This window comes from Corvus kubaryi, unplaced genomic scaffold (genome assembly GCF_017639235.1).
Source record: "Corvus kubaryi isolate FWS band 111438036 unplaced genomic scaffold, C.kubaryi_AGA036_p1.0 136, whole genome shotgun sequence".
Lineage (NCBI taxonomy): Eukaryota > Metazoa > Chordata > Aves > Passeriformes > Corvidae > Corvus > Corvus kubaryi.
Window position 1 is genome coordinate 7,260,913 of NW_024580670.1, and position 26,035 is coordinate 7,286,947.

The following is a 26,035-nucleotide window of genomic DNA, read 5'->3' on the forward strand; positions in this document are numbered from 1 at the left end:
AGTCTTTTTCTGTGTCTATGTTTCAAGTTTTATTTAATGTATATTTAGCTTTAAAATTTTGCAGTAAATATCATGTATGGTTTGCAAGTTCTTCTTCCCAAATGTTTCAATGGTTTATTCACCTGTGTTGGAATATCAGAGTTCATATTTATGATATTAAGAGCTTACTAAATGTAGGGTTGAGGAGAAGTTATTGCACAGATTTTATAGATTTTATTTTTTTTATAGATTTTTTTTTTAAAGTTTAAGGCCTTTGATTCTTTAAGAGGAAAATAAAGCCAACCAATTAACCCCTGTCAGGAGGTTCATTAGAAGCTTTGTAATCCCTTGCCAAGTCTTTTGTAAAATCAAATCAGTCTAGTACTGCGGATTTATGCAGCTTAAGATGAGCACTGGAGGAGGCCTTTAAGTAAGAACATTTGTTCAATTTTAAGACGTCTTACATTACCTAAAGAGTGCCTGTGCCAGCAGAGTTGCCCAGGAGTACACAAATCCTTAGACTTTGCTCTCCAGCAATAGAAAGAGTGCCAATGATTGTGTGCCTGACCAATCCCTTTGGTGGATGGATGGATTAGACTTGCTCTCTTCCTCTTGCCTGGGATGCTGCTGTGTAGTGGATTGTGCCATGTGGGTGTGGGGGAGAAGGAGGGGATTTCTGCTCTCAGCTCTTGGCAGGGTTGGCATCAGCAGAGGTATGGGATGGAAGAGTACAGGGACCACGGCATTATCCAGCCCCACAAAGAGCCTCGGCATGGATTGTCTGCACACTGTGCTCTGTGAAAGATGAGAAATATCCCAAGGCAGCTGGATCTGGGTGTCTCACAACACACTCCTGTGCACTCCTTAAATACAGGAGCATCAAGTAGTCTGAGAAAATTTGTGATAAATTGCATAATGTGTTCATTTTTATAAATTAAAATTAAACGCCCAAAGAGGCATAGCATTTTCAATGCAAAATGCATGTCACTCTTTAGGCACATTTCAGCAGAATATATTGAAGATGGTTCACTTCAAGAAATCTCTATAATGGGGTGATTCAGCGGTTAGAAAGGAGTGCAGAATTTTATATTCTGTTTATATGTATGTCTGTCGTTGATATTCTTTTATACTGTGAATTGTGTTAAATTAGCAGCTGAATTTTTCTGGAGAAATTCAGTCCCTCTTTTGCCAGCAACGGGCTCAATCCTGATGTGAGGCATTGCACTCCCTGCGTATACCTGTATTTAGAAGGAAATCTGCTTTTCCCAGCTTCTTTAATAATGAAAGTAAGGGGGTGGGGAGGTGTCCATACATAGATTACCACTGTGAGAGAGGATACCAGTTTATTTGTTTATTTTTGATACCTTGGCAGCAGTGCTGCTGCAGCCACCCCTGTCTCGGCATGGCACATCCTTTGTCCCGGGTCTCACAGTTGGTGAGGTTCCTTTTGGAAAGGGCAGTGTGCTGCATGCTGAGGTGGAGCCCGAGTCATTGTGGCATTTCTCCTGCAGGCCTGACGGGATAGGGACTGTGACCGTGGATGAGAAAGAGCGTTTCGAAGAGATCAAGGAGCGGCTTCGTGTGCTGCTGGAGAATCAGATCACACATTTCAGGTAAAGGCACAGAGCCCAGGGTGAATGCGAGAGGAATGATTCCTCACAGCTCCCTCCTATAAGCAGCAAAGCCAAAAGGCAGGTTTTGAATGCATACAGGAATTTTGCATAAGTGACACAGACCTACACAGGGCAGTGAAGCGTGTTCATAGCTGGTATGTGATTTTAAATATATATCCTTTGAAGGATATTTCAAACCATCTTGCTCCCATAGGCATGGTAAAGCTGTGGATTTTTTCTAAACTATAACAACAAAAGATCCCTTACCCTCTTACTTCTCTGTTCCTCTCTGCTCAGTTATTACTCTTTTATCTTCTCCCTAGTATTGACAGGCAGGGCTTTCTGCAGGGATGTCAAAGTATGGAAAAGGTTTGATACCCTCCCAAAAAGGGATCAGTGGCCCCCAGCACACTGGTAAGGTCAGGCAGGTTGTGCACATTCACACACAGATGGGTGATGTGCATTACCTGTACCCTGGTGCATCACCAGGTCTCCAGCTGGAAGTAAATGTCCTTTCCAGAGGAGCCTTTTCCCCCCATTTTTAGAAGAAGATGGTATTATCTTTCTCCAAGGAGACCTAAAAACTCTCCAGGTGACACCCAGATTTAAGAAACTGCTAAAACTATCAGCTTATTACTAACCCATATTTTCTTTTGCTGCCTTAGTGCCTACACCAAACCCTTTCAGAAAGTTACCCTATAGAAAGACTGCTTATTCCAGGCCGAGAGACTAGAGAATTGCTTGGACATATTTAGGAAAGCATCCTTATCACTCAGGAAAGGCTTGTTCATGTGCACTTGGTCTAATGCTAAGATGATGTGCTTTTTCTAGGTACTGCTTTCCATTTGGCCGTCCAGAGGGTGCACTGAAAGCAACTCTGTCACTGCTGGAAAGGGTAAGCATAGAAATAGTAGAGGGTCATTAGAATGACCTGTATTCATGTATCCTTCCAACTAGAAAAGCCTGAGAAGCTGTTGGCTTTGCATAGGACATGTAATTAATGATAGCTTACACTGAAGTGTGGGGCTTGGGTGGGATTGGTGTCTCCTGCCTCAGCTGAGAGGCAGGTGTGTAGCCTGACCACTAAAGGCAGCACAGCCTGTGTCTGTGTTAATAGATAAGAGTGAAGGATCTGCCTTGCAAAGAGCCATACCACAGACCCTTGTCAGCAATGCCTGGCTGCTGCCTGGTGAAATTCCCATCTTGAGGCAGACTTGTTCCCTCTGGATGTATGAAACCTGCTCACCATGACCCTCCCCATCCCCGTTCCAGCATTCCTGCTGCTCCAACATCCTTCCTGTGCTAACCTGCAGTATGGCCAAGCCCAGACCCAAACACAAATCAGTCAGTAGAGCCTGGGAAGGGCAGAACATTGCCTGGGACTGGGCAAATTGTGATAGATCTTAATGTCATACCCTAAAACTCATAACAGATTTCAGGACATGCCATAGGGCATAGATACAGAAGGGGAATAATACAGCACAGTCCCACATCTCAGGCTGACCAAGGTGACCTTGTAGTGGATTGTACACATGCCCTGAGAGCCACACAGCACCAGCATAGGAATGGATGTTTGTGCTGGGCTTGGAGAAAAGCAGTTCTGTGTGCCTGACGCCACAACAAATCAGATTTTCTTGTGTCAAGGTTCTGATGAAAGACATAGTTACTCCGGTCCCTCAAGAGGAGGTAAAAACAGTCATCCGTAAATGCTTGGAGCAAGCAGCTCTAGTCAATTATACTCGACTATCAGAGTATGCCAAAATTGAAGGTAAGGCTCTTTCTTTGTGAAATTACAATTTTTCTTATGTTTCTAGGTGGCAACTGTGGCTGGGAGCTCTTTAAAAGAAGCTCATTTGCTATTTATTCTCTTGTAAATAAAACTTGTGATTCAGAATCATTTTTGTGGTGTTGGCTTCAGAAGCAATTAAGAATGGAAGCTATGCAAAACGTTTCTTTTTCTGTAAAAGAGAGAGGAAACAGTTAAAAAGAACTGTGGCTTTTTTTTCTTTGATCATTAGTGCATTTGGCCAGTGGTGTAGTATTCAGACTCGTCGTGGTTTTAAAAAACAAATTGCAAAATACTTGGGATGTCATCTTTGCAGCTGAAGGTATACTGCAGCTAATTGCTTGTGACATTCAGGAGACAAATGAAAAATAAAAAGCTGAAAAACTGTTTAATCTATGTTTAATCATTTGTAGCCAATTTAAAATGTCTTTTTTTCTGGGAGTGTTTCATTGTCTTTGCAGTTTGCATTGCAGTCATTGATCAGTGATCCCATACTTGCATCGGATTTCTTTCTTGTCACTCTAAATCTGGCAAAGCTGATATTATTGACCTTTTAAGTTATGGCAGAATAATAATCAGTGACCAGAGACACATGTAGCCATCAAAAAGACATTTTAAAGTTTGCTGGAGGATATGTGTTACTGAAGCTCTATGATTCAGTCGTTCTTTATATGTTATCAGTTTATGTTGGTACCTTGTTGGCTGCTATTCCCAACTTGAAACTCCCACTCAACTTTTTCCAAGTTCCCAATTACTTAAACCTGTGTGTTCCAGATGAATGGTATGTTCTGCTCTAGACTCTGGGTTTCTGTTGTGTGTGATGTGAAGCTTTCCCACAGCCAAGATTATTGTTGTATCCCTATAGGACAATATTGAGAGGAGAAAAAACAAACAAACTAAAACTCCCTCTGATTTGTTCTTAGTTCTTGTTTACATGAAAAATTGGGTTGTTATTATACGGCAAATTGTCCAGGTTCTGTACATGACATGTCCTCTCTTTTTCCTTTTTTTTTCTGTCTAATGATGCAAATTGTGTACCAGTGGTAATGAATTCATTGTTATGCATCCAGTGAGAAACACTTAAGAATTGGGCACTAAAAGGATGTCTATCAACTCTTGACTTGGTAATGAGTGACAAAAATAGAGAAGGAACAAAGGTTTCATAAGCACTGTATTATCAGACAATTTATCAAAGTACTCAACTTCAGAGGATACTTTAATTGGTGTATTCTGTAAAATGCAATGTTTAAATATACTTGACAAGGATGGAGAAGGACTGAGAATCAAAAACAGCTTTTCTGTTGATGGATGCTTCTACCCTGGCTCCCTTAGGTTCTCTGTATAAGTATCACTAACTCGTTGGTAAGATTTGCTCTCTTCTTTCAGATAAATCTATGCAAAAACAAACTTTATGATCTGTAAGTAAAAATGCATTCATTTCCAAAGTAGAACAGTTAGTGTGTACTTTTCCTTTTGTGCCTCAATTCTTCTTGGTTGTGTTAATTATCTGCCCTCTCTTTTTGCACTGTGACTTTTAGGTCTGGGAATACTTTGAAGCAACAAACGTGGTTTTTTTTCCAGCTGCCTTTTCAGAGAAATAGTTCATTCCACACTATCTGCTCTCTTCTGCTTTTCTCTTCCTTTATCTGTGATTGGCCACAGCCACTTTTTGATGCTATTTCTACAAAAGTGGTTGTAACACCAATTTCCAAGCATGCTGGGATTGTTAATTTGAACAACCCAACATCTACCAGCTGCATGCATCAGGTTTTCTCTCATGAGCATAGTCCACTGTATAGTCAAATACTTCCTTAGAAGAGCAAATGACAAGTTTACCTTGGTGAGACATGTTCCTGTGTGCCAGACATGGCTTTGAAATCTTGCTTTTGAATGACATTTGTATAGCCACATGTTTAAGGCACATTTGTCAGAAATGCCGAACCAAATCAGTGGCAGCAGTGCTTGAGGCTATGCTTATGAAGAAATACCTGTGAAATAGATACTGAAGGCTGAAATCCTTAGTATCTTGGAGCCTTAAACCAATGAAATTTTATTTCCCTCTATTCATGATGTTTTGATCATTATATTCTTGCAAACAGTTTAGAGCAAACCTCTAAAGTCATGGTCACAGCCTCTCTTGTGACTCATGGGCATGCTGAATGGTTAATCCAGTAGATCTCAAATTTTAACCCTCTTCTTTTTTTTTTTTTTTTTCCCCCCTTCCTTCTTTTTATCCTGTGTGTATCCCAAAATACTCTTTGGCTTTCCTTTTAACCTGATATGAAGTTTTCCTCTGACCTATAGCTTATAACCTCTTTACCTCTGACCTAAGCCTCTTGCATGCCCAAATCCTCTTTTATAGGGAAAAAGAGAGAAATGTATGAGCATCCTGTCTTCTGCTTGGCCTCTCAAGTGATGGATTTAACCATTCGTGAGTACCTACCACCCTCCTCTCCATGCTGTCCTCACTCTCTCTGTTCTCATTACCTCAAGAAAGTCCAGATCCAAACCAACTCACTCTCCTTGCTTCAAGTCTTTTAGCATTGGCTTGTCTGTTGCTTCTTGTCTGTGAAACCCAGTGTGAGAAGTCCAGTCACTTTCTATCAGCCTAAACCAGGTTAGACAATTAACCCATCTGTTTGTGACAAACTCAGACCGTCTGTAAGTTTTTTCAGTTCTTCTTTATGTCTGTGACCTGAATGCATTTTTACTTTGCTTCTGTGTAACCCCAATCTTGTCACTGGTACACAATCAAAAGGTAGCAGCGACATCATGGAGAAGTGAGCTAGAGGTCAGATAAAGGACACTTGGAAAAAGCCATCCCTTTGCCTGCATATAAGATCTTTACCCAGTCCTGTGTATAAGATGGTATAAAGCTGTCCTTTCTCTGTATGTCAGATCTTAATGTCTCCTGTCTGTTAGCTCTCAGCGAAAGGATGCACTTTACTTGCTCTCCTCCTCAATTTTTTTACTTACTCCTTTGCACCGAGTTCTGGAGGGGACACCCCGACCCCACTGTCACTTGGAGACCCCCTCTATGTCCTCAGAGCTCTCCCTCTCTGGTTTTCTATTTGTGCAGCATTTTCTCTCACCTCCGTGAAAGGAGCTTCCTTTGGTAACCTCACACTCAGGGGGGGTGGGGGGCGAGATGGGGCAACTTTTCTTCTTTTCAAATGTCATATATCACGCATAACTGGGGGGCTGTGCAGTCCACTTGCTCATTAATCCTGCATATCTGTTCTTGTTTCTCTCTTTTCTCTCCTTGTTGCTTTCTCTCTTTCATATAGAGAATCAAAAGGATGCAGGTGAACAATTGTATATGCATTATAAATTGTTAGGACTGTTGAGTTATATTTATTTTGTTTTCTTTTCATAGCTCCTTAAGATATGTACTCCTTCAGGCTGAAAATGGAGATGCATTGATACTTAAGGAGTTAATTTGTGCTGTCTACATAATCTCCTTTTCCTCCTTCCGTAGAATAGAGCGTAGATTAAAAATACCCTGTAGAGATGTATTGCCTTCTTAGGAGACAGTTGTAGAGAAGAATCTAGTCTTTGTAAAGAGAAAGTTTCTTGTTTTTCAAAAGAAGCAGCTCATTTTGGGTGAAAAAATGTTGGTGATTTGGCCATTAATTTTCCACACCTAACACATTTATAAGTAAACTAATGTTCATTTTTGGTTTTCATGCCTTCTGTTTTCTGCCCTGATGGGAGGACTGGGTTTTTCTTTATTTCTTTATTTCTATTTATTTGTTAATGTGTAACAAACAATCTGGTGGGACAGAAGTCGTGTTTGTCTCTTGTTTATAACCTGTGGTGACATGTAACAAGGCAAAGGCTCGGCTCAAGTGCACATCTCTGCAGAAGGGATGGTGGAGCTCTGCAGCCCCTCTTCTTGTTTCTGTTGTATCCCAGAGTCCTAGTTCCAAAGTCCTTGAAACCTGAACTGTTCATTTATTTTTGTGAGTAGATTGTTCTGTTTTATGGGGGGGGGAAAAAAAGGATGAGGTTGATTTCAGCTGTTTGCACAGGAAATTGCTTTAGAAGAGCAGTACAAGATTCTGTTCCAGGTTCTGGCTTCCCCAGACCTCCTGAGCTCAAATTTGGCCCATAATCTATTGCATCGTAGTAAAATTAATTGTAAATAACAATCAATATTTAGAAAATGGAGAATATTTTTTCCTTATATCTATGAAAGGTGCAAATAAACAAAAGCAAATAGAACAGTCCCTATTATTACCATTAACTGTAACAATTAGAGTGAGCACAGGCCATTGTGCATTAAGTACAATAACTGCATGGAGCATCATACTTGCTTCAACAACCTGTCACCTGCCTGCAGTTTAAAAATTCAGTTTAGAAGGACATTCCTATGGCCCAGCTTGTTTAAAAATAACCTGCTTCTTCCCAATGCCTGGAGCAAGTGAAAGGGCACAGGGAATTGTGACTCCATTGCTTTGTGCCCACAAATCTCCCTTTGTTTTAAATAAAAAATTTTCAGGCAACATCAGCAGAACTTACTTGAAACTGGTTCCCCAGCTTAAGTGGAGTCAAAAGTGACTGACTTTTTATTTTGCCAGAAGCAAGAATAAAAATAAGATGCTGAAAACAACTTCTTCTTAAACACACAAATGTTACCCTTTGATTGTCCTTTCTCCTGAGAGGTGTGTAGTCTCTTGCCTTGCATTGAAATATTGAAATAGAACATTAAACAGGAAACTGTGCTAAAAGAATTAAAAATTACTTACTTTAATTATTAATCAAAGCTACTAACACTCAGATTCATAATTTTAACCTTTTAATAAATGTTTATCTGTTTATTTATGTAAGTCAGGAATACATAATTATTTTAGAAAAGAATAACTTCTCCATTCCTTATGCATGGGGATCCCATGAACACAAGTGCCACCTTGCACTGCTGGAGTTGGGTACAGGCAGCTTCAGAGGTGGTGCCAGCCAAGGCAATAGTCAGTTTGACAGTTGATTATGTTTGGTGTAAGACTGGGTGTTTTTTTCAGTTTTCAGACTGAGTAATTCTCATATTGGAGTTTGGGTTTGGTCTCTGTGAGGAGAGGTTTCTCATGGTAGTGCTGAGTTGGTGCACAGAGATGAGCAGTGAAGGAGACATGGGTATGGAGACAGGTCTCACCTCAGTGCTTAGTGCCCGGGTGTGGGTGGCAGAGCAGTGGGATGTCTCATGGAAAGTAGCTGGAGAGCAGAGGGACTCACGGTAGTCCTATTGCTCTGTCACCAAGGCAAATCACCTACTCTTGGGCTATCTAAAAATGTCAGGTTTCTGCTTTTCCAGCAGCTCCTCCATCCCCTGTGCAGGGAAGGAGGCTCCCAAGGCACCACATCTCGCCATGCTGCATGGCTGGCACACACTGTCCTCCCTGGATGGGCTGCTGGGGAAGCTTGACCTCACTTGAAAACACACCCAGTGGTGAGTGCCAGGTGGATGTGAAGCTGGAATCCAGTCAGTGCAGAGGTCAGTGCTGCCCATGGAGCAGCGAGGGGCAGCTGCAGTGCCTGTAGAGAAGCAAACATCTCTCAGGTGCCTGTGTCAGGCTGGGGACCCGAGTGCACCCACAGGAGAGGGACTGAGCACTTGGGCTGAGTCAGCCCAAGCTGGCACCAGCCGTGGAGCATCTTGCTCATACACTCACCCCAGCAGGTGTGGAAGGCATCTTCCACTGAGAAAGTGGGTGCAGGAGAGGTTGGTTTTAGACTAGACCAATGCAGCAGTGACCAATACAGCAGTTAAGGAGCAGTGGCATTTTCCAAGGCATTTGTACTGGCCCTTGTCACAGTCCCATGCTTACTTTATGTCACTTGCCTTCTCTCTTTCTGGATCTCAGCCTGGGAAGCTCTGTGCATATATCTGTAACTCAGCTGAGGAGCTGAGCTGCCTGTCAATTAACCAGGTCCAAGGCAAGGAGAGGTCCTGTGTGATTTGTCAGCCCAACCCCTGCTGGGCATTCACGCTAGCATTTGTGATAAACCACAAAGCTTAAAGAGAAAATAAAATTGCATTCTTTGAGTAAATACAAATGTAAAATATATGAAAACATCCATCTTTGTTTGGAGGAGTGGAGGCTGAAGTCATTTATAAATCCTATACTTTCACTCAGGCATGACTATAACCTATATCCATGTGTGCTGAAGTGCTGCTTTATTTGTTTCATTCCTTGAAGTGGCATTCAGCTGTGTTTAACAAAGAATCGTTATGCAGCTTTCAAGATTTCCTCTTGCCTTTTCAAAGGCAGTGTCTAAAGCAGTACAAAGTTATTGCAAGAGCTTCAGAAGTCAGAAGATCTGCATTCTGATGTTATCTGTCTACAAGTCTCTCACCAACTGCGGAGCAACTCGCTGACTGGGGCATGAGACACAATTCAGATAGCACAAATTCTTCACTAGGCTCAATAATCATTAGAAAATCAGGAGAGCAGTTCTCTCTTCAGTATGTTGAGTTTTTGAGGTGAATTAGTGTTTCTTTCTGAATTAAAAAAAAACATTTCTATGATTTTTTTCTTTCCTTTAAGATGAAATAGCTTACTTTGAGAGAAAAAATATCATCACTGAAATCCCTTTCAGACACCTGCAAATTAATTTCATGAGTATAATAAAAGGCTGCTCTGCCTTGTCTTTGAGCTAAGTCCATTATGCTTTATAGTTGTCTTGAGAACAGCAGCTTTTTGTATCGTTTCAATGATTGGCTCACAAATGAATGCATACATAACACTTGAATGCTAAAGCCTTTGGGAAGGGTCATATATTTTTAATTATTACAAGGAAATCGTTGAATCAGTGGCAACACTTTTAAAAATATGAAAAGTCAATAATATTCTTCTCCTATTGTAAGTGTATTGCAAGTATAGTATATAAGTATTGCAAGTGTAATTCTTAGTGTTGCTGATGTCTTAGTAACCCATGTAGCAGAAATCATGGTGCTGAGGGAGAAATACGTAGTTTGAAAATCTTCCAGCCTGTAAAGAGTCACACACAATGAATTGTGTACAATATCTATACCTAAAGTAGCAGATTTATCATTATACCAGTTATTGCAGGCTGAAGCTCTTTGCAAGCACAAACCCAGAATTTTCCAAGTAATTTGAGCTTCTGCAAGTATTTTGTGTGCCAGTATCACGCAGAAGCATAAAAACCTTTCGAAGAAGTTTGTCCAGGAAAGCACTTTGTCAGGCAGTAAGAAGCTGGTCCTGGCTCTGATTTCAGTGATGAAGATGTTTAAATCTTACCCATCTGATACACATGAGCAGCAAGTTCGAGAGCATTTCTGATACTAAACTGGCTGTAGCAAGGGATTAAAGAGGAAAAAGACAGGGGGAAAAAAAAAAGCCAAAGTACAACAAAACCTGCCACACGCTGCAGCTGATCACTAGCAGGTGCCATAAAACCCATCCAGACTCACACATCTTCCTGTCTCTGAGTGGGAGCTGAGCCACCCCTGAAAGGGACCTCACGTGTAGTCTCTGAAACCTGGACCCAGGGAAGCATGTAAACTCTAGTGCCTCATAGGTCATGGCTGTCACAACCCCATTTCTATTTACATTTACAGGGGAAATTAATCCCTTTCCTTAGCAAGACCTTAATCTTTTAAATTTTCTTGCAATAAAGAGACAACAAAGAAAAGCATGGGTTTGGGCTCATGGGTGTTCCATGCCCCCAGGAACAGAGAGAACTCTTCCTCTCCTTCAGCTCCAGGTGGTTCTGCAGCCATCATGCAAGAGCCTTGCATTTGGATCTGAACAAATGAAATGTGCGAAAGAGCTGAATATTTGTGCAGATTGGGCCAGATCAGAATTATATCAAGAGTTTGTTGCTTAGCCTGCTCCAATGCCTTGTGGGAGCTTGTTTCCAAGAGTGGGTGGTGGGGGGGGGATGCCAGGAGCAGGGTAAGGTGCTGGAGGGGTCTCTCACAGGCCCCCCAGAGAAGTGAGAGCCACCCTGGGGCACTGTGCTGACAACTGCACAGCGGGAGCCTCCTCCAAGCTGTTCTGTATGCACTGCACTAGCAACTCGTGAAGATGCTGCTGCATCTCTTGCCTGTTCCTCCTCCTCCTTCTCTATTAATGACTTTTCCTTAGGAAAGAAAACACTTGCACTAATCAGGCCCGTTCAGCGCTCTGGAGTCTGGATGTCTGGATGTCTAGAGCTATTTTTGGATGGGTACCTGTTAGGGATACAGGGGCTGGACTCTACATTTAAGGATGCTTGAGGGCTGCAGTGCTGAGGTGTGCAATGGGGTGCAACTCAGATGCATTTTTGCCTGGGCTTTGGCACTCTTAGGAAGAGTTCTCTGATACTCTCAACTTCGCCACCCAACAAGGGGTTGGCGAGGGGTTCCCACCCTGTGGTTGTCAGATGTGGGTGGGAGATGTGCAATTTCCTCTCCCCATCATCCCTTCCCATCCTGAGACGTTGGCACAAACTGCCCTCCATAGTGATGGGCAGTAAAATATTCTTAGTACACCTACATGTCAAGCTGAGGAGCCATCAGTGAGTTACCAAATTGAATTCTTGCTTATGTTTTAAAGTAGACTGAAAGTCATCAGGCCAATGCCCAAAAAGCAGTTATTTTTGTCATTTAAGGCTGAGGTTTGTTTCTTGGGACAAAGTCACCCTTGGTAAACATTGAACAAAGATCAGGATTACTCCAGAGATGAATGAATAGATTTGCTTTTCCTGTGTAAGAAAACCAGGAAAAGAAAAAAAGCCAGTAGCTTGAATCTGAGAGTCTGAATTAATCATTACACAGCTTAAAAGACTAAAAATATGTGTGTGCATGTGCGTGCATGTGTGCATTGTGTGTGTGTGTTTATGTATGTATGTATATCTATCTGTGTGTGGAGAGGGGCACCAACCTAACTCACACTCCTTAATGGTTTCCTTGAATATTCTTTATTATACTTCGATAAGTGTTACAGTTCTGCGAGAAATAAAAGCAATCAGAAATCTCCTTTGCACAAGCCAGCTGACTTTTTTTCCCCCACTGGAAAGTGCAAGCAAAATGGCAAGGGCTTTCGGCAGTAGAATGTCCAGATAAATATGCCAGATTCCTTGCAAATGACATGATTAAAAATAGTCACAATGCTGCTAAAAACTGTTATTAAAAGGAATAGAAACTATTGTGTTAATATATTCACAGTATATAATTTATTCTCTGGGTTTATGTAAAAGGAAAGGCTATTTTCTTTGAATTTTTCCTATGCTGGTATTGTAAACTATATGACAGATGGGTCAAGTCCTGATTGCAGTATTCTAACATTTGGAATAGCAAGTAACATATTTGATAGAGCTGGCAAGTTTTTATATATGATTCAACCCAGAATATAAAAGCCACCAGAATTCCAAGTTGAAAATAATTAAATGAGCTGGAAACGATCAGGAGCCACACATTTTTAAGTGACAGATTTTTTTACATGTTTAAATTGCACAAGAATATTTTATAGCTCCCTTTAACCAACAGTGACGTTTAATTCTAAAATGTGTAATTGATATTTGCAAAGCAATTAATTCCTATGGCTCATTATTCTATTGCTAAACGTACCTAAACATTGGGGAGCTGACTTCAAGTCGTGTTTTTTAGTTCACCTTTTCTGAATTCCAGAGTTTTAACTGAATTAACCCATCTCAGTCTCCTCATGTGACTGCACAAAGTGCAGATTCATGCTTGCATTGAATTTTTAGCTTTCTGGTTGCACAGTACTGTAGGATGTTCGAATCTGCTGACTTCTAGAATACATATTGTCAAATGGTGTCATTACCATGTAATACCTCAAATACTGATAAGCAAAAACCCAGCAGCTTATTCCATTTGTATCTGATCATTTCCGCTTATGTTCCTTTTGAAGTTTCCATCTTTTTGTCACTGTTTCTAAGTCAGTTGTCTCTTTACTTTTGGCGTCTCTCTCCGTCATGCACAACCAGCCCGTCCGCCCAAGCCTAAGCCGCCGGCTGGGCCACCATCATCTCCTCAAACACAGACTAATATGATAGATCATATGCTCAAAGGCATGGCCAAACAGCCGCCAAGTACTGTAATAGTCTTCCTTTCTTTTATTCAGTGGTTTTCTAGTCTAGCAGCCGCTTGTGTAGCAGTAGAAAGCTAGTCCTCGTATGCAGCTTTATACAAAACACCTAGTGTGACGTGGTAGGTTTTAGAGATTTAGAGGTAGCATTTATTTCAAAATGTCCACATTTTTTTGTCTAGCAATGTCTGACATATGCAACATTTTCAAATATCAACGTCAGCACAAAATAACATTGTTGTTGCATAACATTTTGCATGGAAACTATAAATATGTATGAGCTTTACATGATGTTGGATGAAATGTTTGATAAGTATATCGTATACGTTTCATGTAACTGTCAGTGCTCCAGCTATCTTAGCAGAATATTCTGATGTATAGTAACTTAACCAGGGAAATATTTAAAATAAGAAGGAAAAAAATTAAGATTGACATCTGCTGGCTGCCAAAGTTGTATAAGCATCAATATTTTCTTTAAAGACAGCATCTTTGAGCAGTTGTTCTTATTAACACTTTTGTCTTTTAGTTATATTTGAGAGCAGATCAATGTTGCAAATGAGAATGGGCCTGATGCTGCTCTGATCAATGGAAAAGCTTCCCCTTGGCTTTGGAGGTGCAGAAACAACCAGATCTTACTAAGGGACCTGTCTTTGGGCTCCTTTTGCAAAAGAAGTGGTTTCTACTTCTTGTAGCCATTGAGGTGCTGGATAGAATAGGACAAAGACTGAGGAGTTAACCAGGAGATCTCCAATTTCAGTATTTGCTCAATAAATTATATTAGGGGGAATCTTGATTTTTTTTTTTTTGTTTCCAGTGATACAAGAAACAGCAGGAAAACTGGAGAACAAACACCCAAGGCCCTTATCTGAGCCATAAATCAGTAAAATGGTAGAGTTCATTTGCATGGTGCTTTACCATCCCTCAGCCAAGCTGAGCCCCTACAGTGCCAGACTTCAGCTTGCTGAGCTCCTCCAAAAACCAGCCACATTTGGGACTTCCCAAATGTGACTGTCGTGGAACATATGGCTTTCCTTTTCATGGGAAATGTGTTACCTGTAAACAGATATTCAGGGAAAACTAGGGGCTAGCAAGACTTTGAGGTGGAGAATGAAGTCCTGGAAGCTCCCTGAATCTTCAGCAAGGCAGGGATTTCTCCCTGGGTGGCCTGGTCAAGCAGAACGGGCCACCTTGTGCAACCACAAGTTTCTGTCCCAGCAGTAAACAAGACCTAAACACTAGGAAAAAAACAGGTATGTGGAAGGCTGGAGTGAGATGCCCTGTCAGTACCTGGCCTGTTGGCATGTGGATCCCAAGGGGGCAGCTCTCCCATTCCACTCCTGCTCCAAACAACCATCACAGGGAGATTTTGCACACACAAGGGCAGTAAGCTGCTGTTTGATACCATGGAGAGGCCAAAATACCTGTGGAATCAGAGGTATGAACTGTCTGTGTAGTGAAATGCCCCTCTTTGCCCTCGCTACTCTAAAGAGCTGGGACTGGACCGGGGTGTGAACCAGAGAGACATGTCTGTGGTCAGCTCTGCAGAAGCTGTGGTTCAAGGAAAATGTGATTATTTTCTTTACCTCTACATTATTTCTAGTGAAATGCTCTAAATGTTATATTGTTAGCACCTCATATTTTTAATGTGTTATTAATAATATAAATTACCTGGAAGAATAGAATTAATTATTTTTTATAGTTTTCAGAAAACACTACAAAATAACTCAACATAGCTAAACACCAAGCTCCAGGATTTAAACTCTTTGGTTTGTTTTGTGGGATTTTTGTTGTAAAATTGCATCTCTTTTCCCATATAAATCTTACCTATGAGCGTGGGATTTACCAGTTTCCACTCCCTCCAGCATGCATAGCTCCTGACCCTTGTGGAGTTAAATCCTGGAGCAAGGCAGACCTGCGAGTTTTGCTTTTAGTAGCAGGTGACATTTAAATTGCTTGAGTCTGACAATTTATTACAAGTGCAGACAGATTTGTTTGAATTGATCTTCTTAAAAGAATTTTTAAATAATATAGACGTGATTCCTGTAATAGCATCATATACGTCGAAGGATACGCATTCATATATGAGTGGCCAGATGCTGTCTTTAGGGAATGTGATGTTCTTATTTGAGCTAATAAAGTGCCACCATTAAGCAAACCAACTTTGACAGTATCGTGGAATTTGGAGCTGGAGCACTGCATTTTCATAGTATAATAATGAATGTGGCTTTCTGGTTTGCTCAGTACTAATTATATAAGCATTTAACATATGCATGAAAAGATCTTTAAAGCTGTAGAATATTATGGGATTTTTTTTTTTTTTAACCTCTCAAATAACTTACTGTACATCTAGCTTTTCACCCTGCCTTCCTTTTAACTCGAGTTCTTGTACTACAGAGAATGTAGGCCGGTTAGTCACACCAGCTAAAAAGTTAGAAGATACAATACGTCTGGCAGAGTTGGTAATTGAAGTCCTACAGCAAAACGAAGAGCACCATGCAGAGGTGAGCAGCGTCCCTGGTGAGGTTGTGTCCTGCAGGTCTTCCACAGGATCTGGTGGGAGCTTTGTATATTTGTGTGATGTCTTCCCAACTGGTGCTGGGTTATCTTTTTCAAAAGTTGAAAGTATTTATAAATAATGATGCTCAAGTATGATGAAGGCACTTCAGGAGGAATGTGTTTTCAGAGGGGAAGGAGGGCTAAAGGAGGAATTAATTGAGTTGTGCTCTCCTCGATGTCAGTCTGCGGCGTTTCTGACAGTGCCAGCAGGAGCTGAATCTGGCCAAAATATTCACCACCAACTACATGCAAGAGCAAGCCTGTCCACTTTCCAGAAAGGTTGTATTTCCAAATCATGACCTCTTTGTGTGTGCCTCCAGCCAGCATGAGCAGGGTCCCTGTTTCAGCTTCCGCTCCTGCTGTCCAGAGGGGAGCAAGGAAAACTGCAACAAAACAGAACGATTCTCCTTTCTGCGCTTTCTGAGCATTCAGGTTGTTTGCAGGGATTTCCCTGGGCCCCTTCAGTACACGGTTAATTCACCTGGTTTTCTGTTGGCCTCTTCTGCCTTGACTTACTGGGAATACCTCAATTACTAGTCACAGAGGTTAGGATGAACTGTGCTCTGTTACTCATTGTCTGGGTTATCTAATGCCTAATACAACCACTTTTAACTCTTCAAAGCACCTTAACAGAAAGATTTGTGTTTTAAAACCACTGAAACCATGTCATAGTCAAATATACACCAGAAAATTGTGAGGTTTGATCCTGGAAACACTTGATCCCACAGGCAGCTGGCATGGCTGGCTGTAATCCTGCTCTCAGCACTTCAGGACACTTCCGCCTGAGCAGGTGATGTTGCATACCCCTGTAAGTACTTGCAGGATTGAGCCCTGAGTTCTCTGTAAGTCTGGTGCTCTTGAATGCGTATTGAGAAGTTAATAATTTTAAAATTCGGAGTGAACAGTTATTGTTTATGATTGTAGGTATTGTAGCACTCATTCACTATTTTCTCTTTCCTTCCCATTCATATATATATATAGATATACTCACAATATTTTGCATTAAGAGCATTTGATAAATAATTTCACAATCACCTAAAAATCATTCCAGTGTGTATTAAATATGCAGTATAGTTTTACTTATTGATAATACACAGCAATCCACAAAACCCAACTAATGCCTGATTACATATTTAAATTTCCTCCCTGTTTTTCTACTGTTCATTCAATCTTGGATGATCCTGGCAGGGGAAAGAGGTATGTGACTAAACTGAATGAAGCGAGTCACTCCTGTCATATTCCGTGCATGCCCTCTCAGTGCCATGTTTCCTACTGGGATTTTACCCGGGTTGCCCTCGCTTCACTAACTTTGACCGAGGAATGTAACAGCAACTTTGGGTCGGCTGCTTGCGGAGCGGGTAGCCTGACACAGAAGGGTAAATGTGGCATAGCAGTCCAGTCCATGCATGCAGCAATGGGTATATTTTATGAGCGCTGCAGTTACATCCCAACACAACCCTACCTGCCTGGACTCGCTCCTCAGCCTGTTGTTACCTGTTGTTTGCATTCACCTGACCTCTAGTACACTGTGGTGGAGATGGACTAAGTACTACACGAGTGCCTAGAATGGTAGTGGTCTTCCTTTGGTTTTGTCTGTATGTGCCTTGTACTGGATATACAGTATTTATATGTAGAGAGAGAATATATGGGGTGAAGAGTGAAATAAATTTCCTTTTTACTAAAGCAAGGAGTGCTTGAGAGCACTATGCTTGTGCACAAACTGTTTTATTCCACTCCTCACCAGCACAGGCTGGACGTACAACCAGCTGGGAAGGAGCTGTTTTTTAAAACACAGGTTATTTTGAAAAGAGGAAGCAGTTCCAGGACTGGTCACACTCAGTCAGCCACACTGCCAAGATCCTCACATGAGGAGGAAGGCTCAGAACTGTTCTCCAGCATCTTTTGTGTCACAAGGTTTTGATTAGAGACAGAAGGTTAATGCCAACACAGATAGGAGGCATCCCAGTCCCTTGTTCTGAATGGTGACCTGGAAGGATGAAATCCATCTCTCTCCAGAAGCCCGGCACACTGTCGGTGCGTTATTGAATCCCTGTCCTGAGGGTGGCTGTGGCATTTCAGCAGTGCACAGGCAATTGGCCAGCTCTGCACACTTTGAATTGCACCCAAGGAAGAGAGAGAAGAGGCTGGGTGGTTTGTTCACTGATTTTTATTTATGCATTGTAGCTGCATTATGCTGTCACTGTGCAATGAACATTGCTGAGGTATTACACTTTTTTTCCCTGCCATACAATTCCAGGTGACTTTTTTTTATATGTTGTCACTCACCTGGAGAAGGCTTGACCTGCCAGGTGTGACTCTTTGGTCTACTTTGGTTATTCAGCAAAAAATTAAGTTCCACTGCTTACTGAAGAGATGCCTTATTTTACTGAAAAACAATAGTTTTTGCAATTAACACATGCCCCTTTTTTCCCCATGTGGACATCCAGGCAGACTCCCTAATGAGAATGTAGAAAATAATACTCACAGCATGTTCAAAAATCATTACAAGAGGAGTATTGTGTCTAGTCAGTTGGGTTTGTCTTACCCATAAGAAGAAAGCAACCCAGCACAGGCAGAAACAGCAAATCCGTGTGCCTACATCTGTAATCTAGGAGCGGGAGGTCTCTGTCATTATGTCATCTCTCCCATCAGATGCCTCCTAGCTCTCTTTCCCTTTGTCTGAATGACTGAAGACAAATGCCAGAGACAATGCCATTCACCTATTTTTAAACTTGTGTTTTCTCTCTCTATGTATATGTATGTGTATATGTATATATGTATCCTTACTCCTGGAGGTCATACATATATACATGTGTATCCATGTGTAAAATATACAATAATAGGTGTGTTTGACTAGAAAGCACACTTTTTTCCCCCCTTTACATTATTATTTAAGCAAAGCAGGTAAGTAGATGGTAAATAAATGAAATGTTACCATCTTGAAGGACGTTTTCTAAGTATGGTGTTACCAATCCTGCTTACAGAAATTAGGGAGGAGGTTGAGGATCTTGACATAAGTTAGAGAATTATGGAGTTAAAATTTGACTTTTCCAGCAAAAGAGAAACTGTTACTGGTTTGGGCATATTTTTTTTCCACCAATGATCACATGCTTTCGTTTTTTTTAAATAGCTCTTTTTTTCCCTTTTCATGGAAGTAGGGTCTTATTGCTGGACTCTGAAGTGTTTATGTTGGGATTTGTTACAGAAGACATTCTTTGGCCTCCCGTCTTTTCCCTTCCCCCAAAATGCCAGTTGCCATTGGTCCTTGGTAGCGGTTGCTCCATGGCTGCAGACCTGTGGGCAGTGTCTGGTGGGTGCCAGCATGGCAGGCTCTAGGCAGGCAGAGGCACAGCCAGAGAAACCACATCAGAGCAGGGACCCTCCCTGCACCAGAGTCCCAGCACCCTCCCTGAAAACCACAGCTGGGTGTTGCTAACTTAAGAGGACCCTGCACAGCCCCACTGCTCAGCAGCGCTGCTTTCCCACCCGTGCTTTGTGAGCAGGTTGGAGCAGGCATCAGGAGCACACCTGCATCTTGATGTTCTCACTTCCTCTGTGGTCTCTCAGCGGTTTGATGCCTCCGAACGTGGCACTCACAGGCATCCAGCCCTGTGCCTGGCTGGACACCAGCACCAAATGTGGAGAAGAGCTGAAGAGCACTGCCCCACATCACAGCCCCACACAGGCTCCCTCGCCATGGTTTTGTCTTTTCCAGAGTGACAACTCTGCAGACACCCAAGGCCGCTGTCACCACTACCACTGCGCCCCTGAGCATCCCCAAGCAGGAGTTGCTGCAGCAGAGCTGGGCAGCTTCGTCCATGGGCCTGGAGCTGAGGACAGTTTGCAAACAAAGGACTCTGCTGTAGCCACCTCATGGCCCCATGCCATGACCACTTGGACACTCACCTGCTGATGTTGCCACTTCAGGCATGGGCAGACACTGAAGCTGTGCCTTCATGGCACAGCTCACCTTGTCCACATCTTCACCCCCATTACAGGGCAGGCCCAATATTAAGATTAGTTTGGGGGTCATGTGGTTATTTTGGTTATTTTACATCTTGGATGTGCTCTGGGAAGAGAATGTTGAGTGCAATGCCCTATCTATCCATACCTTCACATCAATTTTATATAATCTCATGGAATAATACCAGGGTACTGTCACTCTGCTTTATATTTTGAAGGATTGAAGGAGTGGAAATAGTTCCAAAGACCCCCTGCCAGTATCACTGGTAGCTGGGCAAGTCTAACCAAAACAGGAAAAATCAAAGGGCAGTAACCTGTTCTGGGGGTGCTGTTCCCTCTCCATGACCAGGTGACCCAGTAGCTGGAGTTCTGCTGTGCACATCAGTGCAGTTCTTCATCAGTGAATCAGAACTGAACCCTGAGAGAGTGAAAACCCATTCTGCCTACTCACATCTGCTAAAACCTGCAAAAAATGCCCCTCCCTGACTGGCAATTCCTCTTCAAACTGATTCCTCCATTCCCAATCTCTTCTGTTTCATCTCCACTCTTGTGCCTATGCTAGAGGTTTCTTTTTCTCGCAGTGCTGCAAAGCTGTTCCTTAGCTCCTTTAAGTCACTAATTTCCTATCACTTCAAAATGACAGCAAATGGTCCTATGGACAGCTCTTCTCATATTGCATGTTCCCAGCCAGAAGTGACTACTGAACACGCATGCATGCATTCGCAGCATTCACATCGGAGCCATGTATGATCTGAATGTCACCTCAGAGAGCCCGCACAGAGAATTTTAAGGACCCATGTGCATGAGAATGAGTTACCTCACTGATATTTTTTGGTTTTCAAGTTTAGACATGTTTTTTTCCTACCTCTGTGAAAATATAGGCTTGCTGTAGATATTTTTTTTTTACCTTGGCATGTTGACAGTAGGGGGGCTTTATAATAGATTCCTAATCAGTAGCATCATGAAGGTTGTAGTGTGTTAGCTTACCATGTAAAATGAACAGTGCCGTAATAACTTTTACTGGTGATGTTTGAAATATCTTTGAAACAGAGTATGAATTATTTAGGACAGATTTTAATGTCTCAGGCTTCTAGTTTTTCAAGACAAATGCAAGTAGTGAATCTAAGTAAAATTTAAGCTGTTGAAAAACATGTCAGAAAACCCATAACCACAGTGAAGAAACTCCCAAATTTCAGTACTTTAGAAATAAGAATTAGTTGATTTTTTCCTGATAATTAGCATCATTAATGATTAATGAAGTAATTTATTGTAAATTGAACAGATGAAACCTTCTCTGCCACATTACAGCTGCATGCCTTTACAGTGGAGGTCTGAAGAGATCCACTACAAGAAACCTTTGTGTTAGAGCGGCAGTGCCTAATTCTGTGATTAGCACTGCCCATGCAGGCTAGTGCTCCATAGCACTGTTCTCTTTACAATAAAGGTAGTTTCCATGGGATGCACCTTTTTTTTTTTTTTTTTTTTTAGATATGTGGCCTAACATCTTTCCCTGTGCTTTATTAGAACTAATACACTTCTTTATTATCTTTTTCTACCAACTCTGAAGGCCTTTGCCTGGTGGTCAGACCTAATGGTTGAACATGCGGAGACCTTCCTGTCCCTGTTTGCAGTGGATATGGATGCAGCATTAGAGGTGCAACCCCCAGACACCTGGGACAGCTTCCCGCTCTTTCAACTCATAAACGATTCCCTCCGTAGTGACTGTATGTATTTTGTATTTTGATCATTTTCTCTTCAGTGGGCAGCTCAGGTTACTGATAATGCTTTCAGCCTCTCCCTACTTCACAGAGAACTGAGATGGGTAGAGATTTACACATTTACACACTCTTTTAGCATCAGCTTGATTTTATTCCATTGCCACTAGAAAAAAAGCACACCCCTTAAATCACCTCAGTCAAAGGTGGGAAGTTGAACTTGTATTTTGCTTCATCTTCTCAAGTCTCTTGGTAATGGCTACTTGATAAGCAGGAAATCGGGTATTCTATCTCGTTGTCTTTAAATGTGTGTATTGTTTTATATGTGTGTACTGCATTTATTTAGCATGGAGTAAACCAGTCCCTGCTGTATGATTTTATTGAAGGGAGTAAAATAGTAAAGTAAATGGAAGCAGGAGTAGTTCAGAAGAACAGTGCTTTGTGAAATGAGACTATTCTCTGAAGCACTTGGGCCCATGCTTTCAAAACCCTTGTGAGGATTTGGCACTTTTCTGGGTAATCCAACCCTTCCCTGGGGAGCTGGTGGCTAAATTGGCATTGCCTTAACTAGGTCCTAGACCAGGACCCCAGTTAACTTTCTAAGACTACATGAAAAAAGCCAGGGACTCATCCTCAGAAAGCAAGTTCCGGCATCATGGTAGTGAGCAACCAAAGAAGAAATTATTCTCCCACCTGCTAAAGCCATAATGTTTGCCATGCTGTATTTCTTACACCAGTTTTTATTCACAGGAAGTGATAATGTATTTGTAAGTTTGACTTTAATGAAAAAGAAGGTTCATTGTTTGTTTATTTGTTTGGAGTAAGATCATTCCTGCTCTCTGTGTCATGAACATTGGTGCCTGATGCCAGCTCCTGTTATGTTCTTGAAGTTTTCCTGTTGACTGACAAATTCATTGTGTGATGAAGTGCCACACTGTGGTTTGTTACAGAGGTTGTAGTAACAGTAGTGTCTTACTATACTTTTATTTATCTGTTCTAGATAATTTGTGCAATGGAAAATTCCACAAACACCTCCAAGACCTGTTTGCTCCACTTGTTGTTAGATATGTCGATCTGATGGAGTCCTCAATTGCACAGTCAATTCACAGGGGCTTTGAGCGGGAGTCATGGGAGCCAGTAAAGTAAGGAAACCTCCTTTGATACAATCGGAATTTGGGTGCAAATGGATGGAGATTCATATAGAGGTGAATTAGCAAACGTTAGACTGGACATGCAGAAAGTGCTTTAAACTTTCTAGTTTAATGATAAAAATAGGAGGCCCGATCTCTTCAGGATTTTCAGGTTAATGAGGGAAATGGTATTGGGTTTTTGAAATGCATTGCTGCCTCAGTTTGAACTGTGTGCCTCTGAACAGGGAACCATGAAAATGGGAAAACCTTCTTAACTGCCATGGCTTTTTGGAACCCATTCTAAAAGGCCTTTTCCAGTGCTGCTTTTGAACTCACATAGCTCCTTTTCAGAACAAAAATATCTCGCTTCACTGTGTTCAGTTTCAGCCCTATAACCCCTGTGAGTCATTGCTGTATTTATTCTTCCCAATACTCATTTTTTCCACCCACCCTGTGGGGGGATAGTGCAATGTGTGCCTCTAGCATCAGCCCCATGGCTGGTGGCTGCACAGGTCCCCATGTCCAGGGCAGCTCTGCCAGTCCCAGCTCCCCTGCCTTTAGGATTAGACATGCAGAAACCAAAGTGAAACATGGGCAAGATGATTCAAGCATAATAATTTCTTACATTTGGAAAGCTAGGAGTTCGCCAGCAAGAAACTGGGAGCCTGAGAAAAACCCAAATTGAACTCAGGAGCTGGTGAATGATAAAAATGTGACATGTGCTTTGGATTACTGTTGTTATTTCACAGGTTTTGAAGTATTGCTGAACCCTGTCATACTTGCTCTATAAAGCCAAGTCAGATCCTACAAAGGGAAATAACTGACTTTTCCTCTAATAAAGATATTAAAAGAGAGAGATGGACCCTTTGCAAGCAACATGAGTCTGGCAGTGCCTCAGACTAGGAAGTGGGACCAGGTGACCTCTGGAAAGACTCTTTTCCTGGCTATTTTTTGTCATTCTCTAGGCAAAGTGAAATGGCACTGCACTCTCAGAGGTTTCTGATAAAAGAACGTGTGGTCTTTCAGGGCTTTTCACACCAAATATGTTCCGTTTACAAGGAAAAGAGATTTTGTTCAGCAGCCAGCCTCCCATATGCAACCTGGAGTCTGAGTACCCAGGTTTTTTCCTTTCTTTTTTGTGCATCCTCAGCATCCGTAAGGATTCTGCCTGCCAAATCTCAGGCTTTTTCTTGACACCTGATCATCCCCTCTGTTTTGAGTGGGGTTAAGTGGCTGGCATTCAGGAGCCTCTCTCACTTTCCATTTGCTGTCTTTGGTCTGCAGGCTAACAGGATTAAAAATCCTAAAAAATCTTGTTTCAAATAAGCAGATGTGACCCAGAAAACATACAAGAAATAGATCTTTCGAGTAGGAGAATGCCATTTTTACAGCCACTCCTTCAAGTGGAATTGCACTTCGAAGTTAGCATTAACTTCAGTTTCAGAGCTCTGCTTTAGTAAAGAATATGTTTGTATTTCCTTGTCTGTTATGAAACAGAAGCAGTTAACTCTGTGTACCTGTTCACCTGGGTCAAGCACTCAATAAACAAATAATTCTGCTTTTTTTTTTGTTTTATCAGAAGCTTTTTGCTTTTAAATGACTTTAGGGGGTTAACTATAGATGTCCATAAGTACTTGGATGTGCTACTTGCCTGTCAAAATGCTTTGTCCCTGAGCATGCCAGCATCTATCATTTCCAAGTTATCTCTGATAGCTGTAAAAGATCTTTTCTTAGTTCTCTTGTGATGGTTATTCCCTTCTGGAGTTCCAGTTACAGCATGCTTTGAGCATTGCATCTCCAAGCAAAAGCCCAGGATGGACTCTTGCTCTTACAGACTTCAGTATTTAAAAGATTTCTTCCAGCAGGAAAGTGGGTGCTTTCCACAAGAAGCTTCTGTCCATCTGGTGAAAAGATGCACCATGGGGTTTTTTTCACTAGTTGATATTTTGTTCTTGTGTCTCACACACAAAAGTGTGAGTTGCAAACGCTGGTTCAACACCATGCGACCTGGTGAAGGGAGGCACCAGTGAGTGCCAGAGGGTGGCACATACAGTGCAAAGGAAAAGAGGAGTGTCATTCCTAGGATCTTATGACATTTTTGATGTGCTGTTCAGAACTAAATGTTAAGGCGTCTTCATCTTTGCCTCCTGGGCAGACCACCTGCTCCTCTTTGTCTGATCGACAGGGAACTTGCAGAGAAATTCAGGTTAGAGACTTACTTTGTTTGATTTGCCCTCCTTTATCTACTGTCTTCTCACCCCACATGTCCATACCGCAGCACAGTTGAATTTTTGGCCATGGATTCTCAAATAGTTTGGACCAGCCAATTCCCAACCAAATTGTGACCTTCCATTGCCACCTCTCCTGCTGAGCTTTTTTGGAAATCAGGATCACTGCAGAATGTTCTTCCACAGCTTTCCTCTTCTTTGGAGAAAGACCTTCAAGTTGGCCAGCAAAGACAGATCATCATAACTGACCGTTCCACCAAGCTTGTTGTCCTGGATCTCTACAGTGCATTGTGAGAAGGAAATCTCATTATCTCCTGTTAACCAAGAAATTATTCCACAACACAGAATCTTTTGAAAGGGTTTCTCTGTACTTGTGCTTGCAGTCAAGGCTGAAATATGTAGCCCTCCATAACCTGACCAGATGGCAGTTTGCAAGCATGTATTTCTTCTATTTTCATTGCTGAATACTCTGCACCTTATGCTCTGAGGAGCTAGGTACAGAAATCGCAGTGAGAGAGATACTGTTAAGTACTGAAAAAAATGGGGGGAAAAAGCATTGATGTTATGTGCTTATGAGGGCTCTGTAATCTGCCTCTGCAGAGCTGCTGAATTTGCAGGGGGTCCGTGCCCTATAGCTAGAGCAGCTGGTGCGCTCGTATGAATCCACGCAGAGAAATGTGGAACACTTGTCCTTCGCACAGTCATCCAAGTATGCAGGATACAGAGTAGGTCTGTTCTCTGGTGATTTGAGAGGTCTTGGAAAAGTAGGGTTTGCAATGGTTTTTTTTCATGCTAGCTTCTCGGAGAGCGCTGATTTATCTTGCAGCCAGCTGACACGTATGTATGTGTGTCTCTGTGTGTGTGTCTGTGTTGAAAGAAAAATCTTTTTGAGCAAATGCTAAAGCTGGTGCAATGACAACCCATTTCAATGGCTTGACTAGGACATTACTCATTGACCCAGGGCTCTCTCTACCGCTCTGTAGTCCTGGCTTTAGCATCTATTAATTGCTCACTAA

At 41.9% G+C, this 26,035-nt stretch overlaps 1 protein-coding gene across 12 annotated transcripts in view; it reads left to right on the forward strand.

Moving 5' to 3' along the window:
* The window catches only part of CADPS (calcium dependent secretion activator), a 210,514-nt gene that overhangs the window by 137,417 nt on the left and 47,062 nt on the right, over positions 1 to 26,035 (forward strand). For 3 of the 12 annotated variants that reach the window (XM_042015200.1, XM_042015242.1, XM_042015225.1), the window contains exons 14-20: positions 1,491 to 1,592; positions 2,424 to 2,487; positions 3,237 to 3,360; positions 15,822 to 15,928; positions 17,172 to 17,180; positions 21,514 to 21,670; positions 22,662 to 22,803. In XM_042015200.1, coding sequence (XP_041871134.1) covers positions 1,491 to 1,592; positions 2,424 to 2,487; positions 3,237 to 3,360; positions 15,822 to 15,928; positions 17,172 to 17,180; positions 21,514 to 21,670; positions 22,662 to 22,803 — 705 coding nt within the window. Of the gene's footprint in view, positions 1 to 1,490; positions 1,593 to 2,423; positions 2,488 to 3,236; positions 3,361 to 5,740; positions 5,810 to 6,665; positions 6,684 to 13,326; positions 13,432 to 15,821; positions 15,929 to 17,171; positions 17,181 to 21,513; positions 21,671 to 22,661; positions 22,804 to 26,035 lie in introns of all 12 variants that reach the window. The other 9 variants (XM_042015148.1, XM_042015248.1, XM_042015179.1 and 6 more) reach the window with 6 other exon arrangements.